This window comes from Lontra canadensis, unplaced genomic scaffold, assembly GCF_010015895.1.
Source record: "Lontra canadensis isolate GAN:19392208 unplaced genomic scaffold, GSC_riverotter_1.0 scaffold6, whole genome shotgun sequence".
NCBI lineage: Eukaryota > Metazoa > Chordata > Mammalia > Carnivora > Mustelidae > Lontra > Lontra canadensis.
Genome location: NW_022631000.1, coordinates 35,305,085 through 35,330,249, shown reverse-complemented (window position 1 = coordinate 35,330,249; position 25,165 = coordinate 35,305,085). Strand labels below are relative to the sequence as shown.

Sequence of the window (25,165 nt, the reverse complement as noted above, 5' to 3'; positions counted from 1 at the left end):
TACTATACATATAAAAGTTTATACATATAAAACTTTATCTATATATATCCATATATATTATATAGATATTTATATATAAAACTTTCTTTATCTATTCATCTGTCAGTGATCATCTGGGCTCTTTCCATAGTTTTGCTATTGTGGATATTGCTGCTATAAACATTGGGGTGCAGGTGTCCCTTTGAATCTCAAGATTTGTATTCTTTGGGTACATACCAGTATGTTTGTATTCTTTGGGTAAATACCAGTAGTGCAATAACTGTGTCACACATAGCTCTATTTTCAACTTCTTGAAGAATCTCTATACTGTTTTCCACAGTGGCTGTACCAGCTTGCATTCCTGACAACAGTGTAAGAGAGTTCCCCTTTCTCCACATCCTCACCATCTGTTGTTTCCTTGCTTAATTTTAGCCATTCTAACTGGTGTTATATCTCATTGTGGTTTTGATTTGTATTTCCCTGATACTGAGGGATGGTGAGTATTTTTTTTTCATGTGTCTGTTGGCCATTTGTATGTCTTCTTTGGAGAAATGTCTGTTCATGTCTTCTGCCCATTTCTTGACTGGACTATTTGTTTTGTATGTGTTGAGTCTGTTAAGTTCTTTATAAATCTTGGGTATTAGCTCTTTACTGCTAAGACATTTGTAAAAATCTTCTCCCATTCTGTAGGCTGTGTTTTGGTTTTGCCGACTATTTCCTTTGATGTGCAAAAGCTTTTTATCTTGATGAAATCCCAAGTTCATTTTTTCTTTTGTTTCCCTTGCCTTGGGAGACAAGTCCAGCAAGAAGTTGCTGTGGCAGTTGCTGACTGTGCTTTCCTCTAGAATTTTGAAGCATTCCTGTCTCAGTTATGCCTTTCATCCATTTTGAGTTTATCTTTGTGTATGGAATAAGAAAATGGTCCAGTCTCATTTTTCTGCATGTGGCTGTCCAGTTTTCCTAACACCGTTTGCTGAAGAGACTGTCCTTTTTCCATTGGATATTCTTTCCTACTTTGTTGAAGATTAATTGGCCATAGATTTGGGGGTCCATTTTTGGGCTCTCTATTTTTTTTTTTTTTTTTGAAGATTTTATTTATTTATTTGACACAGAGAGTTCACAAGTAGTCAGAGAGGCAGGCAGCAAGAGAGGGGGAAGCAGGCTCCCTGTTGAGCAGAAAGCCCAATGTGGGGCTCAACGAGGGGCTCAGTGTGGGGCTTGATCCCAGGACCCTGAGATCATGACCTGAGTCGAAGGCAGAGGCTTAACCCACTGAGCCACCCAGGCATCCCTGGATCTCTCTTCTGTTCCATTGATCTATGTGTCTGTTTTTGTGCCAGTACCATGCTGCCTTGATATTTACAGCTTTGTAATAGAGCTTGAAGTCCAGCACTGTGATGCCCCCAGATTTGCTTTTCTTTTTCAATATTCCTCTGGCTATTTGGACTCTTTCCTAGTTCCATAAAAATTTTAGGATTATTTGTTCCAGCTCTGTGAAAAATACCAGTATTTTGACAGGGATTGCATTGAATATGTAGATTGCTCTGAGTAGCATAGGCATTTTAACAATGTTTATTCTTCTAATCCATGAGCATGGAATGTTTTCCTATTTCTTTGTGTCTTCCTCAGTTTCTTTCATAAGTGTTCTGTAGTTTTCAGAGTACAGATCCTTAACCTCTTTGGTTAGGCTTATTCCTAGGTATCTTTTGGTTTTTAATGCATTAGTATATTGGATTCCTTAATTTCTCTTTCTTCTGTTTCATTGTTAGTGTATAGAAATGCAACTGATTTCTATGCCTAGATTTTATATCCTGCCATATTGCTGAATTCCTATATGAGATCTAGCAATTTTAGGGTGGAGTCTTTTGGCTTTTCCACATAAAGCATCATGTCATCTGCAAATAGTGAGAGTTTGATTTCCTCTTTCCCAATTTGAATGCCTTTTATTTCTTTTTGTTGTCTGATTGGTGAGGCTCGGACCTCTAGTACTATGTTGAATAACAGTGGTAAGATTGGGCCTCCCTGTCATTTTCCTGACCTTATGGGAGAAAGTTCTCAGTTTTTCACCCTTGAGAATGGTATTTGCTGTGGGCTTTTCTTAGATGTTTTTTTATGACATTGAGGTATGTTCACTCTATCCCTATACTGTGGAGAGTTTTAATCCAAGAAAGGATCCTGTATTTTGTCAAGTGCTTTTTCTGCATCAATTGAGAGAATCATATGGTTCTTGTTCTATCTTTTATGTATGTAGTGTATCACATTAATTGATTTCCAGATGTTGAACCATCCTTGCATTCCAGGAATAAATCCCACCTGGTCATGGTGAATAATCCTTTTAATGTATTGTTGGATCCTATCTGCTAGTGTTTTGGTGAGAATTTTTGCATCCATGTTCATCAGTGATATTGGTCTGTAATTCTCCTTTTTGATAAGGCCTTTGTCTGGCTGATCCTGCCAGTCAGCCTCCCATGTTGCAGCCAGAATGGTCTCTTCAAAATGCAACTCTGATAGGGCCACTCCCCTGCATGAAACCTTACAACAGCTTTCCATAGCTTTTAGCTTAAAGACCAGATTCTATAATATGCCCCTCACAGCCTCACATGCAATGGTCTTTCCCATCCTCTGCAGCCTCATCTTTTCCCATATGTCATCTATTGTCTCTCCACTCAGGCTAGAAGGATCTTCTTTCAGTTTCCCATACACACCATGCTTCTTCCTGTCACTTCCTCCCCTCCTTATCTGGTTAATAGAGATCTTAGCCTTCCCATTACAATTCAGATTCACTGCCACAGGGAAACCTTCTGTGATCTCCCTAATACTAAGGTCCTCAAAGCCTTTCAGACTTCTACTTATGACAGTTGTTACACCTGCTGTCTTGTGTTTTTATTTGTGGCTATTTGATTAATGTCTATTTCCTCTGGTAAATAGTAAAGTCTATGAAGGGAGCTCTCCTCATCCATCCATCTTCAGCCCCTAGCACACAATGCTCAATAAATATTTACCAAATAAGTGAACATCCAAAGTTTGTATCATCTCAGAAAATTTTTAATAAAATTTTTCTCAGGTAAATGGTGACAAAAAACAAATTAATGAATTCACAGTGATTCATTTTAAAGGACAAAGATATTAATATAACATTTTGAGTATAATTTTTGTGCCAAATATATTCTTTGAATAAATAGTATCTTCTTAAATAAGTTCTTTTCAAAAGTAATATGGGATATCATTTTATTTATATATAATATAAATATATAATAATTACATATTTATATTATATATAAATATATCCAAATATCATATATAAATATATATATATATAAATATCAAACACACACACAAAGCATGATGGCATACATGTATACATGTTACAGATAAAGCTTCCAACTTCTATTTATTGCCAAAAGATTTGAACCACAACAGATGGAACTTGTGCTTAATCAATTCTATGAAAGCATTGCAGACAACACCTTAGAATGTTCTAATATGCCAAGAATGTACAGGGAGCTGGGACAATGGCTAGGATGTGCTCAATTTACACAACCCAAACAAGTGGACAAGAAAGTATGTCATATCTGTTTTTCCCTGTGCAAGGAAAGCAGCTCTGCAGTACACAGGCAGTCAACATTTACAACTGTCTAAATCCTATGGCCAGTTTTGCCAGCAAGACAATTAATTCATATTAATGGAATGGCAGTGTGCACCCAACACAAGAAACGTGTGTGAAATCCTTCTCATTCAAAGTTCCATCCTAAAGTTGAGCAATTATCTTTATTCACTTCCATTCTCCCTAATATTTTCCCATTGGTCCCTACCAGTCCTAATGGGCAAGTCTGGGCCAGTCTTCATTGATAGCTTCCCATGAAGGCATTAAAGTATATCATGCTTGCTGCACAAAACTAGTGAACAGGGGGTACCTGTGGCTCAGTGGGTTAAAGCCTCTGTCTTCAGCTCAGGTCATGTTCCCAGGGTCCTGGGATCAAGCCCCACATCGGGCTCTCTGCTCAGCAGTGAGCCTGCTTCCTCCTCTCTCTCTCTCTCTGCCTGCCTCTCTGCCTACTTGTGATCTCTGCCTGTCAAATAAATAAATAAAATCTTAAAACAAAACTAGTGAACAGATTACCTTCATAGCAAGTGGCTTTAGAATTTTTGTTTCACTGATGATATAAAAAATAAGCCAAATTCCATGAATACTGATTCTGAGCATTTTTTCTGTAACTCAGTTGATTTAATCCAAAGACATGCATGTTATCTTATACTGCTATCCTGTTTTTTAATTTTATGGAAATGTCATAACAATTTTTGTCCCATTATTGGTTTGCAGTTTAACTAGTTTTTGTATTATGTGACCTATTACTGTCATCTACCATGAAGTTCCTTTCATTTCCTAGAAGTTCTTGAGAATCACCAGGGCATCTTGTTAAAAATATAAGGCCCCCTCACCCCACCCCAAAATTATGATTCAGTAGATTTGGGCAGCACCTGGGAATGTACATTTAACAAACCAGCAAGTAACTCCAGTGTAGGTGGTCCTCAGAACACAGTCTGGAAAACATTGTTCTATAAGCTTCTAAAATAGTCGTTCTGAGGTTTCTTTAGATAAATAGTTCAGTGATTGACAGAGAAGCCTAAAAAGCATACTATGTTTTTTGTTTTGTTTTGTTTTGTTTTTTAAGATTTTATTTATTTATTTATTTGAGATAGAGCACGAGTGGGGTGAGGGATGGAGGGAGAGAGAAGACGACTCCCTACTGAGCAGGGAGCCCAATATGGGATTCAATATGGGGCTCGATCCAAGGACTCCAGGATCATGACCTGAGCCAAAGACAGACATTTAACTGACTAAGCTCTCCAGGTGCCCTGTGTTTGTTTGTTTTAGCATACTATGTTTTGATGGATATAAAATTATTGATGAAGGAAACCATTCATTTACATGTGAAAGTGTCCTCCTCAAAGGGCTGCTGTCAAATTGAGTTTGTCTGTCATATTCTGGACCACACAGCATCTTGTAGGATGTTTCAAAATCTATGTTGGATTATGCCTCCTCATTCATTCACTACTGATAAAGAAATATGACCTCCTAAAACACTGCCTAGATATTCATTAGAAACATACCATTTGTTATGATCCGTAGTGATTTCTAAAACCACAGACAGTGAGTTTACTAAATGTGGCTTCTATGACCTCCTCATCTAATACTTCTATCCCTCTTTAGGCATTTCCTTTGTAATTAGGGTTGGCTTTATTAGAACTGGCATGCATACAAAAAAATCAGTAAAGCCATGGAAGGGAACTCAAGTAAATCTGAGACTCTCAATGCATACAAAGAAATTCCCCACAGACTGTATCAGAGTTATAATTCCCAGAAGCAGTAATTTCAAGGGAAATTGGGAAAAAACAACAACAACAACAACAAAAAAAAAAAAACAAATAACCAAAAAAACCCACTTTTTCTCAGTTCTTATTTAAAAGTGAAGTATTTGAGATCTATAATTTTTTTCTTCCAGAATATGCCTTCTTTTGAAGATATTTACCTCTAATAGTCAGGAAAGACTATCTAAGAATTCTCTCCTTATTCCTAACACCTTCATGTAGATTTCACTACATTCTTGATTTGAGGGAGGGAGACAGGTTTTATCCTAGAGCCATTGGGTTATGGTATTTATAAAAACCAAGTGTTCATCATCACAATAAAAGCATGATGATGATCATTTTATGTTGTTGGTGATGATGATATCATGATCATGATGATAGTAGCTACTACTTATTGATCCCTTACAATGCACCAGGCATTTGGTTAAGCAAGGCCATTGTTAATCTTAATGACACTTTTGTGTGTTTTTATTTCTGGTGGATGAAATCCACTTGGGGGTGTATGGCTTGAACATCAAAATATAAGCTGAATTTCAGCCTCTACTCACCACCTTGGCTGCCTGTTTTTGTGCAGTGAATAACCTACACACCGGTTCATGGTGGCCCTGTTGTTAAGCATGACATATCTAGAGAGTTGGATAAAACTGACAAAATCCTGTCCAAGGATCTTTAGGACTGGCACTCCCTTGACCTTCACACCAACTCTGGCCTTCCAAGTCCCACCAGGTTCCCATCACATAGTATGAGTTAGTTTCTAGAAGGCGTTGCATGAGCCTTTTCTAAGCCTTGGCCTTTTGCCTGTTTTTTGTTTCTGTTTTTGTGTTTTCAGTATACCTCTTCTCCCTTCACATTCCTCACTGTTATTTGTTCTTCAGAATTCAGCTCAGACTCATTTACTCCAAGAAGCTTTCTTGCTCCCTCTGCCCAGTTAAGAAGAGGTGCCTCTCCAGGGTGTGCTAAGTCTCCCTTACCTCTGGCTTTCAGTTACAGTTGACCGCTAGCGACAAAGACAGATGATCAGAGGGAGGGAGAAGACCGAGGTTGGGTTATTTATTCCCAGCTTGCCCTCTGCTTGGTCGCTGCAGGTTGACTGTGTCCTATGCCCAAGACCACAGCTCCTGTCAGTCAGTTCTCTATACAGGTTTCCATCTGAGTCCTAACTGTTCTCTCCCATCTCTTCTTCACACAGAGGCATGTTATGCCTTCCCACACTTCCTGACCCCAGAGTACTACGGTGCTTTTCCTACACCTTGCTCACATCTGTGTAAATAGTCCCTTCATTAACTCCCCTCAATTACCCAGCTTGAGGTGTCCTCTGTTTCCTGCTGAGATGTTCTGTGATACATAAATGATCCCATCTGGGGCCCAGAGGGACTTCATGCCTGTGCTGGCTCCACCTTCACAGGCTCTAGGCTCCTGCTTAGTCCTTAAGAAAAGCAAAGTCCATTCTAATGAGTCTTCAAAAAGACCTGCAATTAAATTCCAATACGACCTCACCATGACAGTTTGTTACCCAGTCTCTTTCCTGGATCTTAAACCTAGAAAATCTTTCATTGCCTTCACACTCTCCGCCCCCCTCCACCTATGGCTTTGTCCCAGAGCAATTGCTTTATGAAGTTTCTTCTGAGTTCATGGATCCTTCCATATTCTTTAAGTTCTTTTCTTTTCATGTTCTCTCTCTTACACATCCCTCTTGTACTTCGGCCCTTTTCTGCCCTTTTCCTAAATACCCTTTTTCCTTCCCTAGTACAGGCCCAGCTACCATGTCACCTCCTCCCAACCAGAAGTAGAATTTCCTTTCTTTGAGTGTCATGGTGCTTGGCTTTTCCTTCTTCAGTGGCACTCGCCAAATTCACATTGAGCTGTATAATTTGTAAAATGCTTTACCTCCCCTACAAGATGATAAATCCAAGAACTCTGAACCTGGCATTTTAACTCCCTCAGATCTAAACATAATGCCTTACAGCTTATCTGTGGTCAAAAGTGCAGTGGGATGGCTGGGTGGTTGACAGATGAACAGAGGACTATTCTTTATTGTTTTGCTCTTCTTGCCATGGGGCTCCTCAGGCTTAAGGTCTCTGGTATTACTTTGCTCTGACTCACCACCTTCATGCTGAGTAAGACCAATACCTTCAAAATTCATTTTTTAGCAGCATAAATATCTTCAATTCTTGCTACACAAAAGAAATACAATTAATGTATACACATCTGTGTTGACACTCAGAAAGACTTTTAAGTTGATAAACACAGTAACAGTTTGGGCTCCGATTGCTCAAGGTAATTCAGTTTAGTATTCCATAGCTTTTTAGCCAACTGACAACGAGAAGAACAGATCCAGGTTGGTAGAGAATACTTAGTCAAATTGTTGCACTTTAAATGAACTAATTAATTAATTGGCAAGAGAGAAAATATTTATTTATCCTGCATGTGTTATGTGCGAACAAGATAGTTTCAGACACATGATCATTCTCACAGTCTCGTTCCATGTGTTATTTTTGAAATAGAATATGATCATCCCTAGAAAGAATTGGTTCCCTGTTTTGATCATGAAGACAGTGTTTCATGAGAATTATTGCTTACAAGGACATGATATGGGCAATAGACCTATTAAAATGACACATGGCATCTTTTGCCTATGTTGGATATAATTGAAAAAAAAAATTAAGACATGGGATAGTAAGTGAAAAAATTTTAACTCTTTTTATTTTCTGCCTTTTGAAACTATTTTTGAATTAATCCTAAAGCTACAAATAGCTTGGTTTTTATAAAATTATCTGAAGTTGACTCTGATGCCTAAATTGGGCCCTCACAGGCAGCTTCTTTAAAGTTCTGCTAACATTCCCTTCCTACAAGCCTTTCAGTGGACTTTTCCCCCCGGGTAATTTTGGCGGGGCCCTACAGTGAAAAGCCTCTGTTTAGCAGCATTTCTCAACAGTCCTTCATCCTTTTGTGCTCCAGTAAGCCTATCATTTTGTCTTGAGTCTGTCATGGTCATTATGGTCACATAGTCATTATGTAGGTCTGTGGGTATGATATCCTATCCACTCTGTGTCTTCAAGCAATTCCTTCAATTATTTTCCCAAGTGCTCCTTGCAAACTTCTGTCACATACTCTTTGGGTGCAATACTTGTAAAGTCTTTTCTTTTCTTTCTTTCTTTTTTTTTTTAAGAGAAAGAGAGAGAGCAAGTGAGCATGTGGGCAAGCGGGGGAGAGGCAGAGGGAAGGGGAGAGAGAGAGAGACTCTTAAGCAGGCTCCACACTCAGTGCATGCAGCCCCAATGTGGGGCTGGATCTCAGGACCCTGAGATCTTGACCTGAGCTGAAATCAAGTCGGATGCTTAATCAACTGAGCCACCCAGGCACCCAAGTGCAACGTTTGGATCTGCCTTGAGGAGAAATATTTGAAGCTAATACCCTATGTCAGATCCAGAAGGATCCATGAGCATAAATATTACCTAAATCAACCACGATTTCTAATCAGCTCAGGCATCATGACTATTTCTAATGCTTCTTTGAATAACTATAGAAAATTGAAACTAGAGAAAGGTTCTGTTATGAAGCCATTACATTAAATCATCTTACCATTAAAACCATGGCAAGGAAGCAATGTGATTACAAACTATGAAGTAAAGTCTAATAAAAGAGGAGTATGGAGGGGTCCGTAGTGCTTACTTACCTGGTGTACTCACATAAGTTTCTTAATTTTGAATTTTGATCTCATCATCTTTGTGAAGAGTTGGGATCTTGCTGATCAGAAAACTGTAGTTGAAAGAATTCAAGTATAACTCTACAGAATTCTTATTAAAAAATCCTTGACCATCATAATTAGATTAGCAATTTTTTCTCATTTAAAAGCATAGAAATTGATGTTTTAGGAAAGATTTTAATGTAAGTCTCAGCCTGGGTCTTTCATTGTTTGTTTAGAGTTTGCTTTCTTTTTATCTTGGATCTCCCTTTGGACCTTCTGTTCCTCCTCAGAGACAGACTGTTGTCCCCTTCATGACTCAAGAGCACACTGTTAGTAAACACTGAACCCATGGTCCAGGCCAACACTGTAAAGCTGATCTGGCTATCTAGGACATACAGCACAAGAAAGACAGAGCATCTGTCCTAAGTGCTTTATCCAAGGTAACTGCAGAGTGTAGAGACCGCACAAAGGAAGCAAGCACCATGTTTATGGGACAATTAAATTTGCAAAGAGCATATGGTCTTTAATACTTTAAATCAGATGATTCCTAAGTAAAGCAAAGCAGAAATCGTTTTCTTTTCTTTTTTTTTTTTTTTAAGATTTTATTTATTTATTTGAGAGAGAGAGAGCACAAGCAGGGTGAAGGGCAGAGGGAAAAGCAGACCTCCCACTGAGAAGGGAGCCTGATGCAGGACTTGATCCCGGGACCCTGGGATCATGACCTAAGAGCTAAAGGTAGACACCTAACTGACTGAGCCACCCAGGCACCCCTGAAATCATTTTTTTGAAATTGATAGTCAATAATTCTTGAGTTCCTGGTTTCCCTATACTCTGCTATGCACAATACAGGTCACCATGAAGCTTCTCATAAGATGGGAGACACTTCTCAATGCTAAAGTCTCAGATTGAAGATCCTTTCAAATGTCCAGGCTCTTTCCTGACCACCTATGTGAGTGTGCACTAATCCCCAGGTCACTCCCTACTTTATTTTCATCATAGTCTTATCACTATCTAATAATATATTTGATAGTATTTTCAGTTTTTAGCTTTAATTTGGGATTGACAAAAGAATATCCGATTGAATAGTCATCAAATGGGGTGGGGAATGTCAAACTTGCCTTAGTAGAACTTTGTGAAAACTATACATTTCATACATTTCATCATTCTTATCCTGAAAATCCTGTCAAGGTGGATAAATCCTCCTTGTCTAAAGTAGTTATGAGACCTATATTAGCAAAGAGAAATGGTAGGTTAGGGAGAATAGGTTGTGTTTATATGGTCAAATAGGCATTGTCTAAATTTCCAAATGATGAAACACATTTTATTACTTTCAAAGTGCTATGAAAATTGAACATAATATATATAAGTATATATTGTCATAATCCCTAGAAATCAGATGCTTACTTATAAATTTAGAGAGTGAATCTTTCATTTTATTTTATTTTATTTTTTCAGTGTTCCAAGATTCATTGTTTATACACCACACCCAGTGCTCCATGCAATACATGCCCTCCTCAGTAACCACCACCAGGCTCACCCAAATACCCCCACCCCACCCCACCCAAAACCCTCAGTTGGTTTCTCAGAATCCAGTCTCTCACGTTTTGTCACCCCCTCTGATTTCCCCCAATTCACTTTTTCTTTCTTTCTCTTAATGTCCTCTGTGTTATTCCTTATGTTCCACAAGTAAGTGAAACCATATGGCAATTTACTCTCTCTGCCTGACTTATTTCACTCAGCATAATCTCCTCCAGTCCCGTCCATGTTGATACAAAAGTTGGGAATTCATCCTTTCTGATGGAGGCATAATACTCCATTGTATATATGGACCATATCTTCTTTATCCATTCATCTGTTGAAGGGCATCTTGGCCCTTTGACAGTTTGGCAACTATGGCCATTGCTGCTATGAACACTGGGGTACAGATGGCCCTTCTTTCACTACATCTGTATCTCTGGGGTATATACCCAGTAGTGCAATTGCAGGGCCATAGGGTAGCTCTATTTTTAATTTCTTAAGGAATCTCCACACTGTTTTCCAAAGTGGCTGCACCAACTTGCATTCCCACCAACAGTGTAAGAGGTTTCCCTTTGTCCACATCCTGGAAAGTGAATCTTATGTAGTTGACAAAATGAATGAAATTCTTCAGCTCAACATTGTAACTTCTGACTCTTGACATTGTAACAGATCTTCTAATTCTATGATTATGTGCAATTCTATACACTCTACTTCACTGTAAAATTAACCTTTTCACATAAAAAATACTTACAGATTCCCTGTATTTGCCAGGTACCATATTAATGCCCTGGTGATATATCAGTGAACAAAGCAAAGGCCCTCATGGAGCTTTCAGTTCAATGGGAAAGACAGACCTGAATCAGATAAACACCAAGAACAGTCTACCAATGATGTTTGATGTAAAAGAAATAGGCCAGAGGCTGTGAGAACATACGGCAGGTGAATCCACTCTGGCCTGAGTTTGGGGAAGTTCCCCCCAAAGAAGCAACATTTGAGTTGACTCGTGGAATGATTAGTTGTTGATTGGGCAGAGATGGACATATGCAGAAAGGAGAGGGTGTATATGTGTTCCAGAGTAGAAATACCGTGTTCAGAAGAGTTACATTTGCCCTTGCAACTTTGTGTCTTCAGGAAAAACACATCTTTGGAGACACTGCTTGGGCTTTGGCTGCCTAACAGCTAAATGTACTTGGTTTGTGATTAGTTATAAAGCATGCTTCTAAGCAGTTCATGTGAACAGAATTTCATGAAATAAGAGTTAAGAAGCACAGAAAGCTGGATATTGGAATATGCCTTAAAAACTGCTAACCAGATGCTCTTTTTGTGAACATATTCTTTTGAAAATCTCAGTGAGGACTTTCTACAGGATCCCACTGTCATATCTAAATTGTGCATTCCTTTAGGGACAAAGGGGGAAAGGTGAACCAAATTCATAATTTATTAGCGCACTTTCCAGATACGCTTACTGGGTTCTGGTTCATTGTACAACTCTGACTTTTGATCACTTGCCAAATAAATAATGGGAAATAAATGATCATTCTCTTACCTCCAACAGTTGTAAATCAAGATGGCCAGCCTCTCATAGAAGGAAAACTTAAAGAGAAGCAAGTCAGATGGAAGTTCATCAAAAGGTGGAAAACTCGTTATTTTACGCTGGCTGGAAATCAACTTCTGTTTCAGAAAGGAAAGTCTGTAAGTTTCCCCCCTGTCTTTTACACTTTCATTTTTAAGGTCTTGATCTCCACCAACCAGCTAGGGATTTTGTCCTGAGTTAATACGCCAATAATTTGTCCTTTTCCATTTATAATTTTACAGTGTCTTTTTTTTTTTTTTTTTTTTTTTTTTTTTTTTGCATACATCCCTTAGACTGGCTGTTCTGTTCTGTCCTCCCTTAGCTGATACACTGTCTCTCCTCAGTTTGTTCTGGAAGATCTTTTTTAAAAGTTGGCTTAAGTTGTGAAGATGAACTGCCAAAGGACCACCCAGCGAGCTTGGCTTGAACAGTGTGCCTTTTGTATCCTTATAGATCACCTCCATAAATTAATAGCTTATGATATTGACCCTGACTCCCTTTATAATTAAAGGTTATATTTGGAGGCAGGGACACAGGGAAGAGGGACAGAAGTCTGGGAGAAAGAAACAATGAGTTATTATAAGTACTTTTTGTAGTCAATTAAGTTCAGTTCTGGTTAGGGAAAACCATTATCATCTTTCAGTCACTTAATACTCAGTTAACAAATATATTAAGGGGCGCCTGGGTGCCTCAGTGGGTTAAGCCTCTGCCTTCGGCTCAGGTCATGATCTCAGGGTCCTGGGATCGAGCCCCGCATCGGGCTTTCTGCTCAGCAGGGAGTCTGCTTCCGCCCTCTCTCTCTGCTTGCCTCTCTGCCTACATGTAATCTCCATCTGTCAAATAAATAAATAAAATCTTTAAAAACAAACAAACAAACAAAAAACATAATAGGGTCCTAAAAAGAATGAATAAATATTCTTTTAATATAATATTCAATCTAAGCTAGGCTGCTCAGTAAATGTCTATACTCTGAATTTTCAGTGGGAAACTTCTGAAATAGCATTTTATTCCAATAAGCAATGCAGAGTTATTCCCTTCTTTTCAAGTCAGCTTTATCTATCATTAAATTCTATTCATTCAGGATCAGGGAGAAAGAAATGTGGACCTACTTCTTGGGTATTTTGAATATAATAATAATAGCTTATCACACGCCACCCTGGATTGTCTTAAAGAATCCTCAAAACAGTCCTTTAAGGTTAGCACTATTGTTATTGCCATGTTTCAGATGGGTAAATCTGGGGTGCCTTTCCCTCCCTCTCTCCTTCCCTGCTGACAGATGGAAGCATATTCCTCTGAGCTAGGTGATCCTCGTGGCCTTCTGCACAGTGCACAGGCCCTGAGAGCCTGGGTCCCAAAATGGGCAGGCACCAGGTTAGGTCTGATGCCAAGAAAGCCTTGTGCAACCAGACTTTAGCAGTGAAGGCACTTTCGGTCTTTATCTCACTGCCAGGCAAGCCAGGAAGGGCAAGATCCTGGCCTTTGGATTTCTCATATCCCACTTTTACAGGTGTCATTTGAACCCCAGAATCAGAGTGATGGGGGAAACATGAGCATATGTACACATGGTCATCCACTCCTGTACAAAGATGCCCAGAGAACACACATACAACACATTGCTGATGCCTTTATATCCATCATTCCCCACTCGTGGCATTTGGGACCCAGGGTCTGTCAGTCATTACCAGGAGTTGGCCTTTGTCCTAATCAAAGATATCTGGGAAATACAAAGGAGCTTAAGGCTCTGACAAGTTCTGCAGGAAAGAGCCCACTTAATTTTGTTTCACTACTATATCTCAAACTTGTTCCTCCATATGGTACTTTTACATCATGTAACATCAGACCCAGTCCCACTCCCTTCCCCTTGTGAGAGAGACAGAGAGAGAGACAGAGAAACAGAGACTCTGACTGGCTTGACAGATGAGTCAGTAAGGTAAAAAGAGATAAAACTGGAATCAGGTACAAGGCAGTGTGACATCAAAGCTTGCTGTTAAATGAGTGTACTGTCCCTCTTCTTATGAACACTGAAAATACAGAGCCAGTGGCAAACCAAACTGTGTTTGAATTAATTAATGAAAGATTTTAAATTATTTAAAAATTACGATTCACTGAGAATATGGGCACTATATCTTCAGAGTGCTCATTATAAAATTTATTTGAACTTTTTGCTCAACAGGAATAAAGTATGGTATATCCGAATTATGACAAATTTTTATGACCATTTTTTTTAATTAATAAAACTTAATGTTAACTTTTTGAGTGAAAAAAAAAAAAGCCCTAAGCTCATGCTACTTTCTTCATCTGTGTGTATTATTAAATATACAGATGGACTTTTCTGTGGCTGAAGATCTTTTTGAAAGGGAAGTATAATGGTATTCTTAATTCAGACAGTTATTGGAGGTCTAAAGAAACTTTTCTTAGCATAGCTCCACATTGAAGTATTTTTAACGTGTTTAAAATGACTGACTTTCCTGTTTTTACTAAAGAAATCAGAAATAGAAGTTAAGATGTAGTGATTTCTCCTATCCCTTGAGATGGAGCAGAGTTAGTGCATAAGAATATTTTTCCTGAACTCAAATAATGATCTTTAAACATCTTGATTCAGAGCTTTTTAATAAAACTTAGAGAATCAGCTATTTTATAATTGGCTAACTTGTTTAACATCTTTATAGGGAAATAATGGTTTGACATTTCAGAAATCTGACAGCACATGTGGCTCAAATATTGAGAAATAATATAATGTACTATAAGGACCACAACAAATTTCCTCTCATCCCCAGGGACACAGTAACCTAGCAGAGGTCAACAGTCCAGCTGAAGCTTCAGGCCCATAATAAGGAAACTTTCTTATAAATGAGAAAAATGGTAAAATGTGCATTTTTAATAAGGACTGAAAGACAATAGCGTTATTTTTTACTTTCACATGCTTAAAGTCTTGATCTCCACCAACCAGCTAGGCAATGGTGCCCTTTGACTTCCTGTCCATTTCTCTTGGGTAATTCACTGTCTCTCTCTTTTTTTTTTTTTTTTTTTTAAGATTTTATTTATTTATTTATTTGAGAGAGAGACAGTGAGAGAGAGCATGAGCGAGGAGAAAGTCAGAGGGAGAAGCAGACTCCCCATGGAGCTGGGAGCCCGATGTGGGACTCGATCCCGGGACTCCGGGATCATGACCTGAGCCGAAGGCAGTCGTCCAACCAACTGAGCCACCCAGGCGTCCCTTCACTGTCTCTCTTTAGAGAACTATGACAACTTTTTGTTTTCTTGATCAGTTCTTCCATGTATCAATTTCTATTCTATAGACTAATCAAAGAAATACAGCTTTATTGCTGTCAGATATTTACCATAAACCAAATTAAGCTAACAAAGTATTATCTAGTACAGGCAACTTCAAACTTTATTCTGTCTATTCCCTAAAATAATCTTGAAAATCTGTGTAATACCTTGCCACATTTTAAGTTTATCATAAGTTTAAACAGTTGCACAAACTGTAATTTCTGTAGAATTGAAAATATTATCATTTTGAAATAAAAAGTTCATACCTCTCCTTTAAGTATAACCATTGGAAAAAGATACCGTAGCAATTCACACCTAACACCATCCATTAAAAAAATACATAAATTAGTTCATCTTTTTTTATTATGTTCAATTAGCCAGCATATTCATTTCTGATGTAGTGTTCAACGATTCATTATTGAGTATAACTCCCAGTGCTCATCACAACATCTGCTCTCTTTAATAACCATCGCAATGCTTACATGGTATCATTTTTCTTTGAAATCATATTGTTTTCTACCTAACCCACAGTATTTTATCCTGATCATCTAATCATTTTTCACTGCAATGAAACTATGTATATAAATTGAAATTTAATTATTTTAATAATTTGTGACTATCAATCTCTAAATGTTAAGATTTTTCATTATTATCTTAAAATTAATTATAATTTTAATTTATAGTCATAAGAATAACACCAAATGCAATAAGTAGTTACTAAACATTAAAAAGGGAAATGCTATTGGAAATGCACCTCTTGATATAGTAGCTGGGGAGTGATTGTTTTGCTTTGTTTGAAGGACACTTCCTTAGCATCAATATTTTGAGTTGATCTTTCCAGTTCTTTGATCCTCCAGAGATTTTTCCAAGTTGGACGATACACCATGGTAACTTTGGGATGAGTGAGAAGGTTGCCTTTCCATTGCAGAATGAAAGGAGAGTGGGTTGTACAGGGGGCATGGGAAAGGAGAGTTGGCCAGATCCTCAAGCACAGGCACATCTTCCAGGAGACAAATATATTCAGGGATGTTAAAGACATTTCTGTAAAGAAGTATTTGATCTTTTGAAACTACTCATACTAGCCCATTGGGATCACCCTCATGTTGTAGTTGTGATCTATAAGCCTCTGTTTTGGTGCCAGAAAAATGTAAATCATTAAGTATTCTTTCACTTAATGTTTGCAGACAAATCATACTTCCAGAGCTCCAGTGTGTCTCAAAACAGTTTGATCTGCTTAAACATTAGGACCCTGTTTATTCAATTAATACACCTTTCTCAGAAATAACACAAAGGAAAATTCAATTTCATACTTCCCAAATTATTTCAGATTCTGAGTTAATAGTACTCCAATTGTACTATTGCATTTTGCTCTATTGATAGTGTTGATACCAATCAAACATGACATAAAATCAAAGAAGTATGAATTAAACATTTTCCCAAATCCCACTGAATAATAATTTCTTATAAATTGGCCATCTTGTGCCAACTTAATATACTGTAATGTAGGACCAATTGCTCACTCCCTCCATTGTTCTAATGAGTGACTCACTGAGGCCTTAGCATTCAAAATAACAAAGGCTATGAACCATTTGCAGTGAAAGGATTCTGATCTTCTTGGAAAATTCTCCAGTTGCCAGAGATCTTTTCATACTCTGGGAGCCAGCTCATGTTCTCTCCTTCCCATATGCATTTCAGAAAGATGATCCTGATGACTCCCAAATAGAACTCAGCAAAGTACAGAGTGTGAAAGTTGTGGCCAGGAAACGCAGGGACCGCTCCCTCCCTCGAGCTTTTGAAATCTTCACAGACAATAAAACCTATGTTTTCAAGGCCAAGGATGAGAAGAATGCAGAAGAGTGGCTCCAGTGCATCAATGTGGCAGTTGCCCAAGCAAAAGAGAGGGAAAGTAGAGAAGTAACCACATATCTGTAGGGATTTGCAAGCCGACCTCACACTGATTGCATACAATGGGCATTGCGCTATCATTGCCAATGTTAAGAAAAAGAGATAAATTCACCAAGTCACACTGTGTTTTTCTAAGTACCAGTGGAATTGTTTTCCCTAAGAAGCAGGACCTAAAAGTGGCGGGATTCTTACGCATTTCATATTCTAATGGCGCCTGCATTAACTCTAGAACATCTGTGTGACCCTACAGGAAAAGGAGCTACAAATGGTATGGGGCAGAAAGGGGAGAATTGGGGATCTAGGAGACTCTGAAGATATGCCATTGTATGTTGTAAGAACACAACTCTACAGGATACCTGAAATACCTATCCTGAGGAAAGATTAAATACTTCTGATGAAAACCATAGTTTGCCAAAAGTAAGAAGGAAAAAAAAAAGCCCTATTGGGAAAAATCAAAATATCAACCCTAAGGGAAAACATAGAACTTATTTATAGACCTACAATTGTGCTTTTTCTTTCTAATGCAAATAAGGCTGACACATGGTAAAATGGCCCTCAAGTGAAAAAAGTTATATAATTAAATGTCTTTCAGACATTTATCTGATTATTCCATTTAGATTCATATAATATGATCTAAAATGTAGGTTCTTGGATATATCCCTTGCCCAAGGCAGTAAGTATAAGCTAGGATAGGCATAGAAAACCATTTTCACCATCTTCAAAATATGGGCCATTTCCATTAATATTTGAGATGTTAAAGTTCTATACCTTTTTTCTTCACATTCAATCTTTTAATATCTCAAAATTACATTCAATGGTTTTCCCTTCACTCATATTTTTTTAAAAATTAAACTGTGGCAGGCAGAATTATAGAATGATTCCCAATGGTCTACACTCTGACCCTCCCCTTGAATGTAGTGGAAATTATAACTTGCTTCTAACTAATAAACTATGGAAGAAAGAATAGAACAATCTCCCCCATGATTATATTACATTACATGGCAAAGGTGAAGAGATTTCTGGTTCTTAATCAGATGACTTTGAACAAGTCAAAAGGATATGACCCTGGGTGGGCCTGACCCCATCAGATGGGACTTTTTAAAAAGAGTGAACAAGTCAGAGACTCTCTCTTCCACTGGCCTTGAATAAGCAAGCTGCCACAAGTTCTACAGCTTCAAGGGAATGAATTTTGCCAACAACCAGTGAGCTCGGAAGAGGATCCCAGCCCCAGCCAACACAGCTTTGCAAAACCTGGACAGAGGACCCAGCTAAGGTGTGCTTAAATGTCTGACCTAGAGTAATCTTGAGATAATAAATACATGCTGTTTAAAGCTACTAAGTGTGTGAAAATTTGTTCCATAGCAATAGATAATTCATACAAACACTAACTTAGTATACATATAAAGGGTCATTTTTTTCTTTTAAAATTTATTGACCATGTAGTCTAGTATAGAAACCTGGAAAAAAAAATCTAAGTAGTCAATATTCTTAATTCTACCTTGACTCTACTACCAACTCCCTAGGATAGGGAATAGGTAAGAGGCCAAGTTTGAGGAGAGAAACATTTGGATTTTAATATGTAAAGTTTGAGAGTATTGTGAATCACAAAAGGTATTACAAATTGAAAACAGTTCTGAAGGTCAAGGTTTTGCCTCATTGGATGTATAGATGGTTACTAAATCTGTGGAACTAGCTGAAGTTACTCAGGGAGAATAAGACAAAAGAACAAATAAGGGCTTCCTTGGGATACCCAACATTTAAACAATGTGCCACTGGATTGGCCAGTCAGTGTTCCGAGATATTATAAACCAGGGAAAACAGTGTCACAAACCCCAAAAATAAGGTTTCAGGAAGAAGGGAGAGATTAACAATGTAAAATCCTAGAGTAATCATTTAAGACAAAGAATGACTTTTGCAGTTAGGAAGGTTCTTGGATATATCCAAGCAATTTGTATCATTGGTAGGAACAATTTCATCAGAGTGTTGAAGTAAAAGTCAAATTCCATTGGGTTGAAGAATCAGTAGGAGGTTAGGAGTTTAAAGCAATAATTGGATAATATTTTCAAAAAGTTAGAGCTAAGATACAGAAAAGTGGTTTGTTGTTTGTTTTAAAGATGTATTGGACTTAAGGGGGAAGAGTCTAACATACAGAAAGAAAGAAGAAAAATAACTTTGCTTGAGCACAGTTTCTAGAAGTGATGGAAAAGGATTAAAATTCATGCCACACCAATTTACGGAACAGCTAGCAAGCAACAGGTACCATGTTTGTCCTGGAGATACAAAAATACCCAGCTCCTCCCCTTAAAGAGTTTATAGGGTAGTGAAGGAGACAATCATAGATAACAAAAATTGAAATGCTAAGAGGCAAGTGCCTTGATAGAGGTTTGCCCGGGGGCCTGTGGAAATGCAGAAGGAGGCAACCCTATAATTGACTTTGAACTCAACACATGGGCACCCTCACTCTTTCTCAGAGCTGTTAGAGAAGGATCGTGTCCTAAAGAACTAAGTGAGAAGGTCATGGGCAGATGAGGAGAAAATGGTCAGTTGAGAGCTGCAAAAGCACAGGAGGGAAAGTGAACAAAACTTGGTCCGTTTGCAAAACAGCAAGTCCTTATGTAAGATTGGAACATAAGGGGACCATTGAGGAATGGTGCGGAATGATGCCAGAGAGGCTTACGGGGCCATAGCATAAAGGGCTGGGTTATGCTAAGGAATCTTAAAATGATAAAACACCATTAAAAGGTTTTAAGACTTGCATTTAGAGAAATAATTTTGTAGTGGTATAGAGACTGGATTGTAGGGATATAAAAAATTATATCAGGGAGATCATTTAGGAGGTTCTTGGAAGTGGTGAGGTCTAGTAGCAGAGGAGATAGAGGGGAATGGAAATGCAGGAAAAATATTGAAATAGTAAAACGGACTGGACACTGGTGGAAGGATAGAGCCTAGGTACAGGAATTGGAAGGAAAGTGTCTCTGAAGATCCCTGGGTGCTTTCTTGGGAAACTTGATGTATGATGGTATAGCATTTTACTGAGAGAAAATTCCAAAACAACAGTTTAAGAGGTGAGCCCAATTGTAAAATCAATTTTAGTGTATACATATAGAGTATAGATTGGTGATTCATCATGGACTGGAGAGACATCTCCAGTGATGAAGTCAGGCAGGAAAAGGCAAGAAGATACAGTTGTAAGTGAGTCTCTAAATATTATTTTGAAATCTAACAGCCCATTCTTAAGAATCTCTTGAGTAAACCTAGCTGTTAATTAGAAAAAACTGGTAACAGACAAATAGAATATCAAATAACACTGCATTAGTTATTAATAATTTAAAAGCTAACAATGTGCTCAAACATTTTATAGCAGAGAAAATTACAGTAACACTCAACCTGGTTGCATACCGATTCTGTTTTCACTGAATGCTTGTCCTAGGAAAGAAGAGAATGGCCCTACTAGCTCAATTTGGAAGAAATGAATTATCTTTGTTACTTGTTACAAAGACCTTGTGATTTCCTTAACCGGATACCTCTAGTTTAGAATGCAAATTGCAGAGCCTTTAAACCAAATCTAGAAAGAAAGAAATGTATGAAGTGTGAATAATGATCTTCCTGGTTTCATTCCACGAGGTAGTAGCAATTCCAAATGCAAGCAAATTCTCCTGGGTTTAGAATCAGACAAGAATCCCAGACTGATTGGTTTCCCACTGATATTTCTGGCAATTCCACCCCTCTTGCCAGCTAGCTTACCACAGACTGGCTTTTCCCAAGAGGCTGCAGTTCCTGATCCTGATCTAAGAAGAAACCACTTTTTAAAACATGTTTAAACCTTTAAAAATGTTGGGATGAATACAATTATAATCATGGTTAGAAATTCAAGTGGTTTTCATTTTCATTTTATTTTGGTTCTTTTTTTCCCTCTCAGATAGCTGTGGAAACAAACGTTTATATGTGAGACTCTCATCTGGTTATTTCTTGAGAACCTGGAGTTCGGTAAAAATAAATGTTCAATACTTTTCTAATATGAGTTTTCTGAAAAATCCTTGTCTGGTGATATTTAGAGACATTTATTGGGTTATCTCCAATTCACCTATTTTCTGTAGGCACTTTTGGATCTATTATTGTAACTTTATTCTCAGGCATAAATGAAGAGTACCCAGTTGAAAAACTACCTTTGAGAGATTTATGTTTAAATTTAAAGGTAAATTTACATTTACATATTGCCTTTAGGAAACCATTGCAAGATGATTTAAGAGAACATGTGAGGGGTATTCGTGGTACACTGCAGAGAAGTCAAAGCCAAAAGGACCCTAGGCAAGATTTTAAATCTGAGGCTTAAAAGCCCAAGCCAGGATTTCCAGTCCCAAAATCTAAGTTTTTAGATGAACAACTAAGAAAAACCCAAAATTTCATCTTGTTCCTGAATACCTCGTTTATAGGCCTCTTGGTACCATTCCTCCCCAAAGGTGCTTCTGAAGGACAGAGGAGTTGAGAAATTAGGGTGACTTCTACCAAGGTAGTGAAGGCTAGAGAAGGTGTCACAGGCTCTGGTAATGGGCACATGAAGATTCAAGTCCTAGTTCTACCAAAACTAAATGACCAACCTGAGTAAATGACTCATCTCTCATCTCTAGGTTGAGGATAATGACATTGATGGAGAAGAATTGGTGCGAGGCTTAAATGTCAAGTACAAACATCCACTAGAGAACCTTTAATTGAATAGGTACTTGATGGCACATTATTTCCTACAGAACAGCAAGGGAGGAAAAAATCCTACAAATGAAATCATGATGCCATGTCTTAATAATATTCTAATCAGTGGTGTTTTACTTCCAAATGTCTTTTACATATTCTGAGAGTTTGGGCAGTTTCTTCTGACTTTGGATACCTTGAGTGATGTGTGATAGGACATTCTTTTGTATCTATTTCAGCAACAAAATGAAACTAGGCCTTCTCTACATGTTGATACCTTCCTTCATTGGGTAAAATATTTAGTGGCTGCATTGCAAGACATAGGGACCTGCTGTGATGGCTCTTTGGTTCCCAAATATCACAATTCATTCCACTCTTTCTTTGCTTCTCTGTGTACCTGGTAACTTTTTGTTTCAGTCAAATCATATTATAATTTTTAGGACATATAAACAGCAATTAATACATATAGTGTCGACCATGCAGGTAACTCATTTGAAATGACAACACGAAGAACTGGGACCAAGTTTGAATGACACCTGGTCACATTCATTCCTAGTAGATGACAACTGCCAAACGCCACTGAATATAAGACACCTCCTGGTTTCAGAACTGAAAGTATGGGAGAAAAAAATTTAAGTAAATGAGTGAAAGTTAAGTATTAATTTAAGAGTTCTATGCAGATTTGTTTCATAGTAATCAAAACTGTTTGTAAACGTTTTTGTGAACAATAAAGCATATTGCATATATAAGAAATTTTTAAATCTTTTTAAATGGTTAAAATGCATCCAATGCATCCATTCTCAAAGGTATGGGATCAGCCATTTCTGTGAATGCTTACCTTCTGTATTACCAGGGTTCTCCTGAGAAGTAAAACCAACAGGATATATAGAGATAGATACGTAAGAGGAGATTTATTATAGGAATTGTCTCATGTGTTTACAGAGGGTAAGAAATCACAATCTCTCATCTGCAAGCTGGTGACCCAGGAGAGCCAGTGGTGTAATTCAGTCCAAGTTGAGAGGCCTGGGAACCAGGGAGGCACTGGTTTTAGTCCTAGAGTTTGAAGTCCAGAGGCAGAAGAAGATGGACATCCAGCTCAAGAAGAGAGAAAGAATCCTCCCTTCCTTTGACATTTTGTTCCAATCAGGCCCCCAATGGATTGGATGATGTCTACCCCCATTGGTGAGGGTGAATCTCTTTACTCAGTCTAATGATTCAAAATGCTGATGTCATCCAGAAACATCCTCAGAGACACACCCAGAAATAATATTTTACCAGCTATCTGGACATCCCTTTGGCCAGTCAAGCTGACACATAAAATTAACCATCATACACTCTCTTTTGATGGAAAACAATATGGTTAATATCCACACACAAGCCATTTCCCAATGCTTCTGTATCTGCCTTTCCATGTTCTCCTTTATGCAAATTCTCTTTCTTTGGCAGGGAAGCTAATAGGGAATGGGCCAAGGTGGCGGGAGTGAGGGTGAGGGCACTGGAGTGTCTTTTACCCATTGTCACAAATTGGAGAGCCTGGAGGTGAAATTAGGATGGTGTCTATGGAGAAATTCCAGACCACATAGGAGAATTTCCAGAAGAGGCCCTCAGGGTCAACCACACTAGAGACAAAATGAGGGAGGCAGGGCCTCAAGCCAAGTTGGAAGCTGGGGAACCAGGGAAGAGTAGAGGGAGCACAGGGCAGAGCAGATAGAAATGATGAAGTCTGTAGGACATTTAACAGAGCACGCTAATTCCCAGGGCTGCCTGTTCTCCGGTACTTGCCCAGGCAAGGAGGGTTCTCTTCAATGTGCTTTGATGAGACAGGTCTTTACCTCCCCATTTGTGTTTTCCTATTACCAGGTTATGTAAGGCCCTATAGCCATGTACTTGGCAGAACAAGTGACTAGCTCCCCCAGAGGCTTTAGGGAGTCTGGGTCACACCATGAGATTCTAGCCTTGCAGAGCACTTTGCATATGGACATTCTTCTCATTCTATACCCCCAACCCAGCACATATTGAACTTGTCTACTTCAAAGAAAAACTTTCTGAGGGTATGGAGAGGGGGAGCTGGAAATCCTAGAACTTCCTTAAGCATTTTTCTGTAAGATGATAATCAGACACATTGTGTTTACATGGTTCCTTATGGCTTTGTGGGCAAACCTTTTTAGAATCTTGGGTCCAATAGAAAGGAAATGCATTCCCTTCTTCGATCAATAAAATAATTAGAATTCACTTTGATACTGAGAACCTGGAAGAGTTATAAAGAAGTCAAATAATGTAAAAATAGAAAATATTCATACAAGTGACAGACTCATTTGTTCATTAGAATAACAATGCTCCTGAAGATCTCACTGGAAACTAAGGAGGAGGGGGTGGTAATAACAGTGACTTCTCATTTTTCCTTTTTGAATTCCTCTTTGCCTTGTTTTGTTCTTTGACCATCAGTCTACTTACGTCAGTGATGACCATAGTACACCTTGATACACATGTACTACACATATATTCTTTTACACTGGTGTGATGACAATAACACAATAGTTTTCATGCATGCATTATAAAGATCAATCTTATTTCATTATCTCAAATTTCTTTCTCTCTCTCTCTCTCTCTTGTCTCTGTTTATCTATCTAGGCTGGGATTTCATGTCATGAGAAGGCCTTTATGTGAGTTCCACTGTTTTCTGGGCAGAGATTCACTTCTACACACCAGATTTCCTCTGGGAGTATTCTGTTCCCTTTTAATTCTGAACTATTGTAATATGGAGGAAATGGTCTAAATACCCTTTCTCTTGAGAGTGAAAAACAATGGTCCTGTTTGCCAAACTAGCCTATAAACTCACAAATCAGAATGGAGCCCATCTTTTTAATTTAACCAAAACCACAGTTTGGAAATGTCTCTTTTTAAAAATTAGCCATTAAATATAATACTTAGGGTATGTGTGATTCAAGTGCTGATTTGAGAACATTTTAATCAGGATTCACTCAAACAGTTCAGAGAGATACCTTACACTTCACACAAACACCTCTCACCCACATATTCATGCTCTTGCCATCACTAACTCCTGCTGTATATCAGCCTCAGTGGAATACAGATCAAATTCCACTTCAGCTGATCCTGTCATGGTGAGGTTCCAATGTGAGGAAATACTGGAAGCCTGGAAGGCAGCCAAGCAC

General features: G+C 38.2%; 1 protein-coding gene across 4 annotated transcripts in view; it reads left to right on the top strand.

The window, feature by feature from the left end:
• Positions 1-24,863, top strand: part of VEPH1 (ventricular zone expressed PH domain containing 1) — a 246,357-nt gene extending 221,494 nt beyond the window's left edge. For 2 of the 4 annotated variants that reach the window (XM_032852594.1, XM_032852593.1), the window contains 2 exons: positions 12,111-12,247; positions 17,097-18,538. In XM_032852594.1, the coding sequence (XP_032708485.1) occupies positions 12,111-12,247; positions 17,097-17,333 (374 nt within the window). In that variant the 3' untranslated portion in view covers positions 17,334-18,538. Of the gene's footprint in view, positions 1-12,110; positions 12,248-14,905; positions 15,133-17,096; positions 18,539-22,475; positions 22,643-24,623 lie in introns of those variants that run through there. The other 2 variants (XR_004382083.1, XM_032852595.1) reach the window with 2 other exon arrangements.
• The last annotated feature ends 302 nt before the right edge of the window (positions 24,864-25,165 follow it).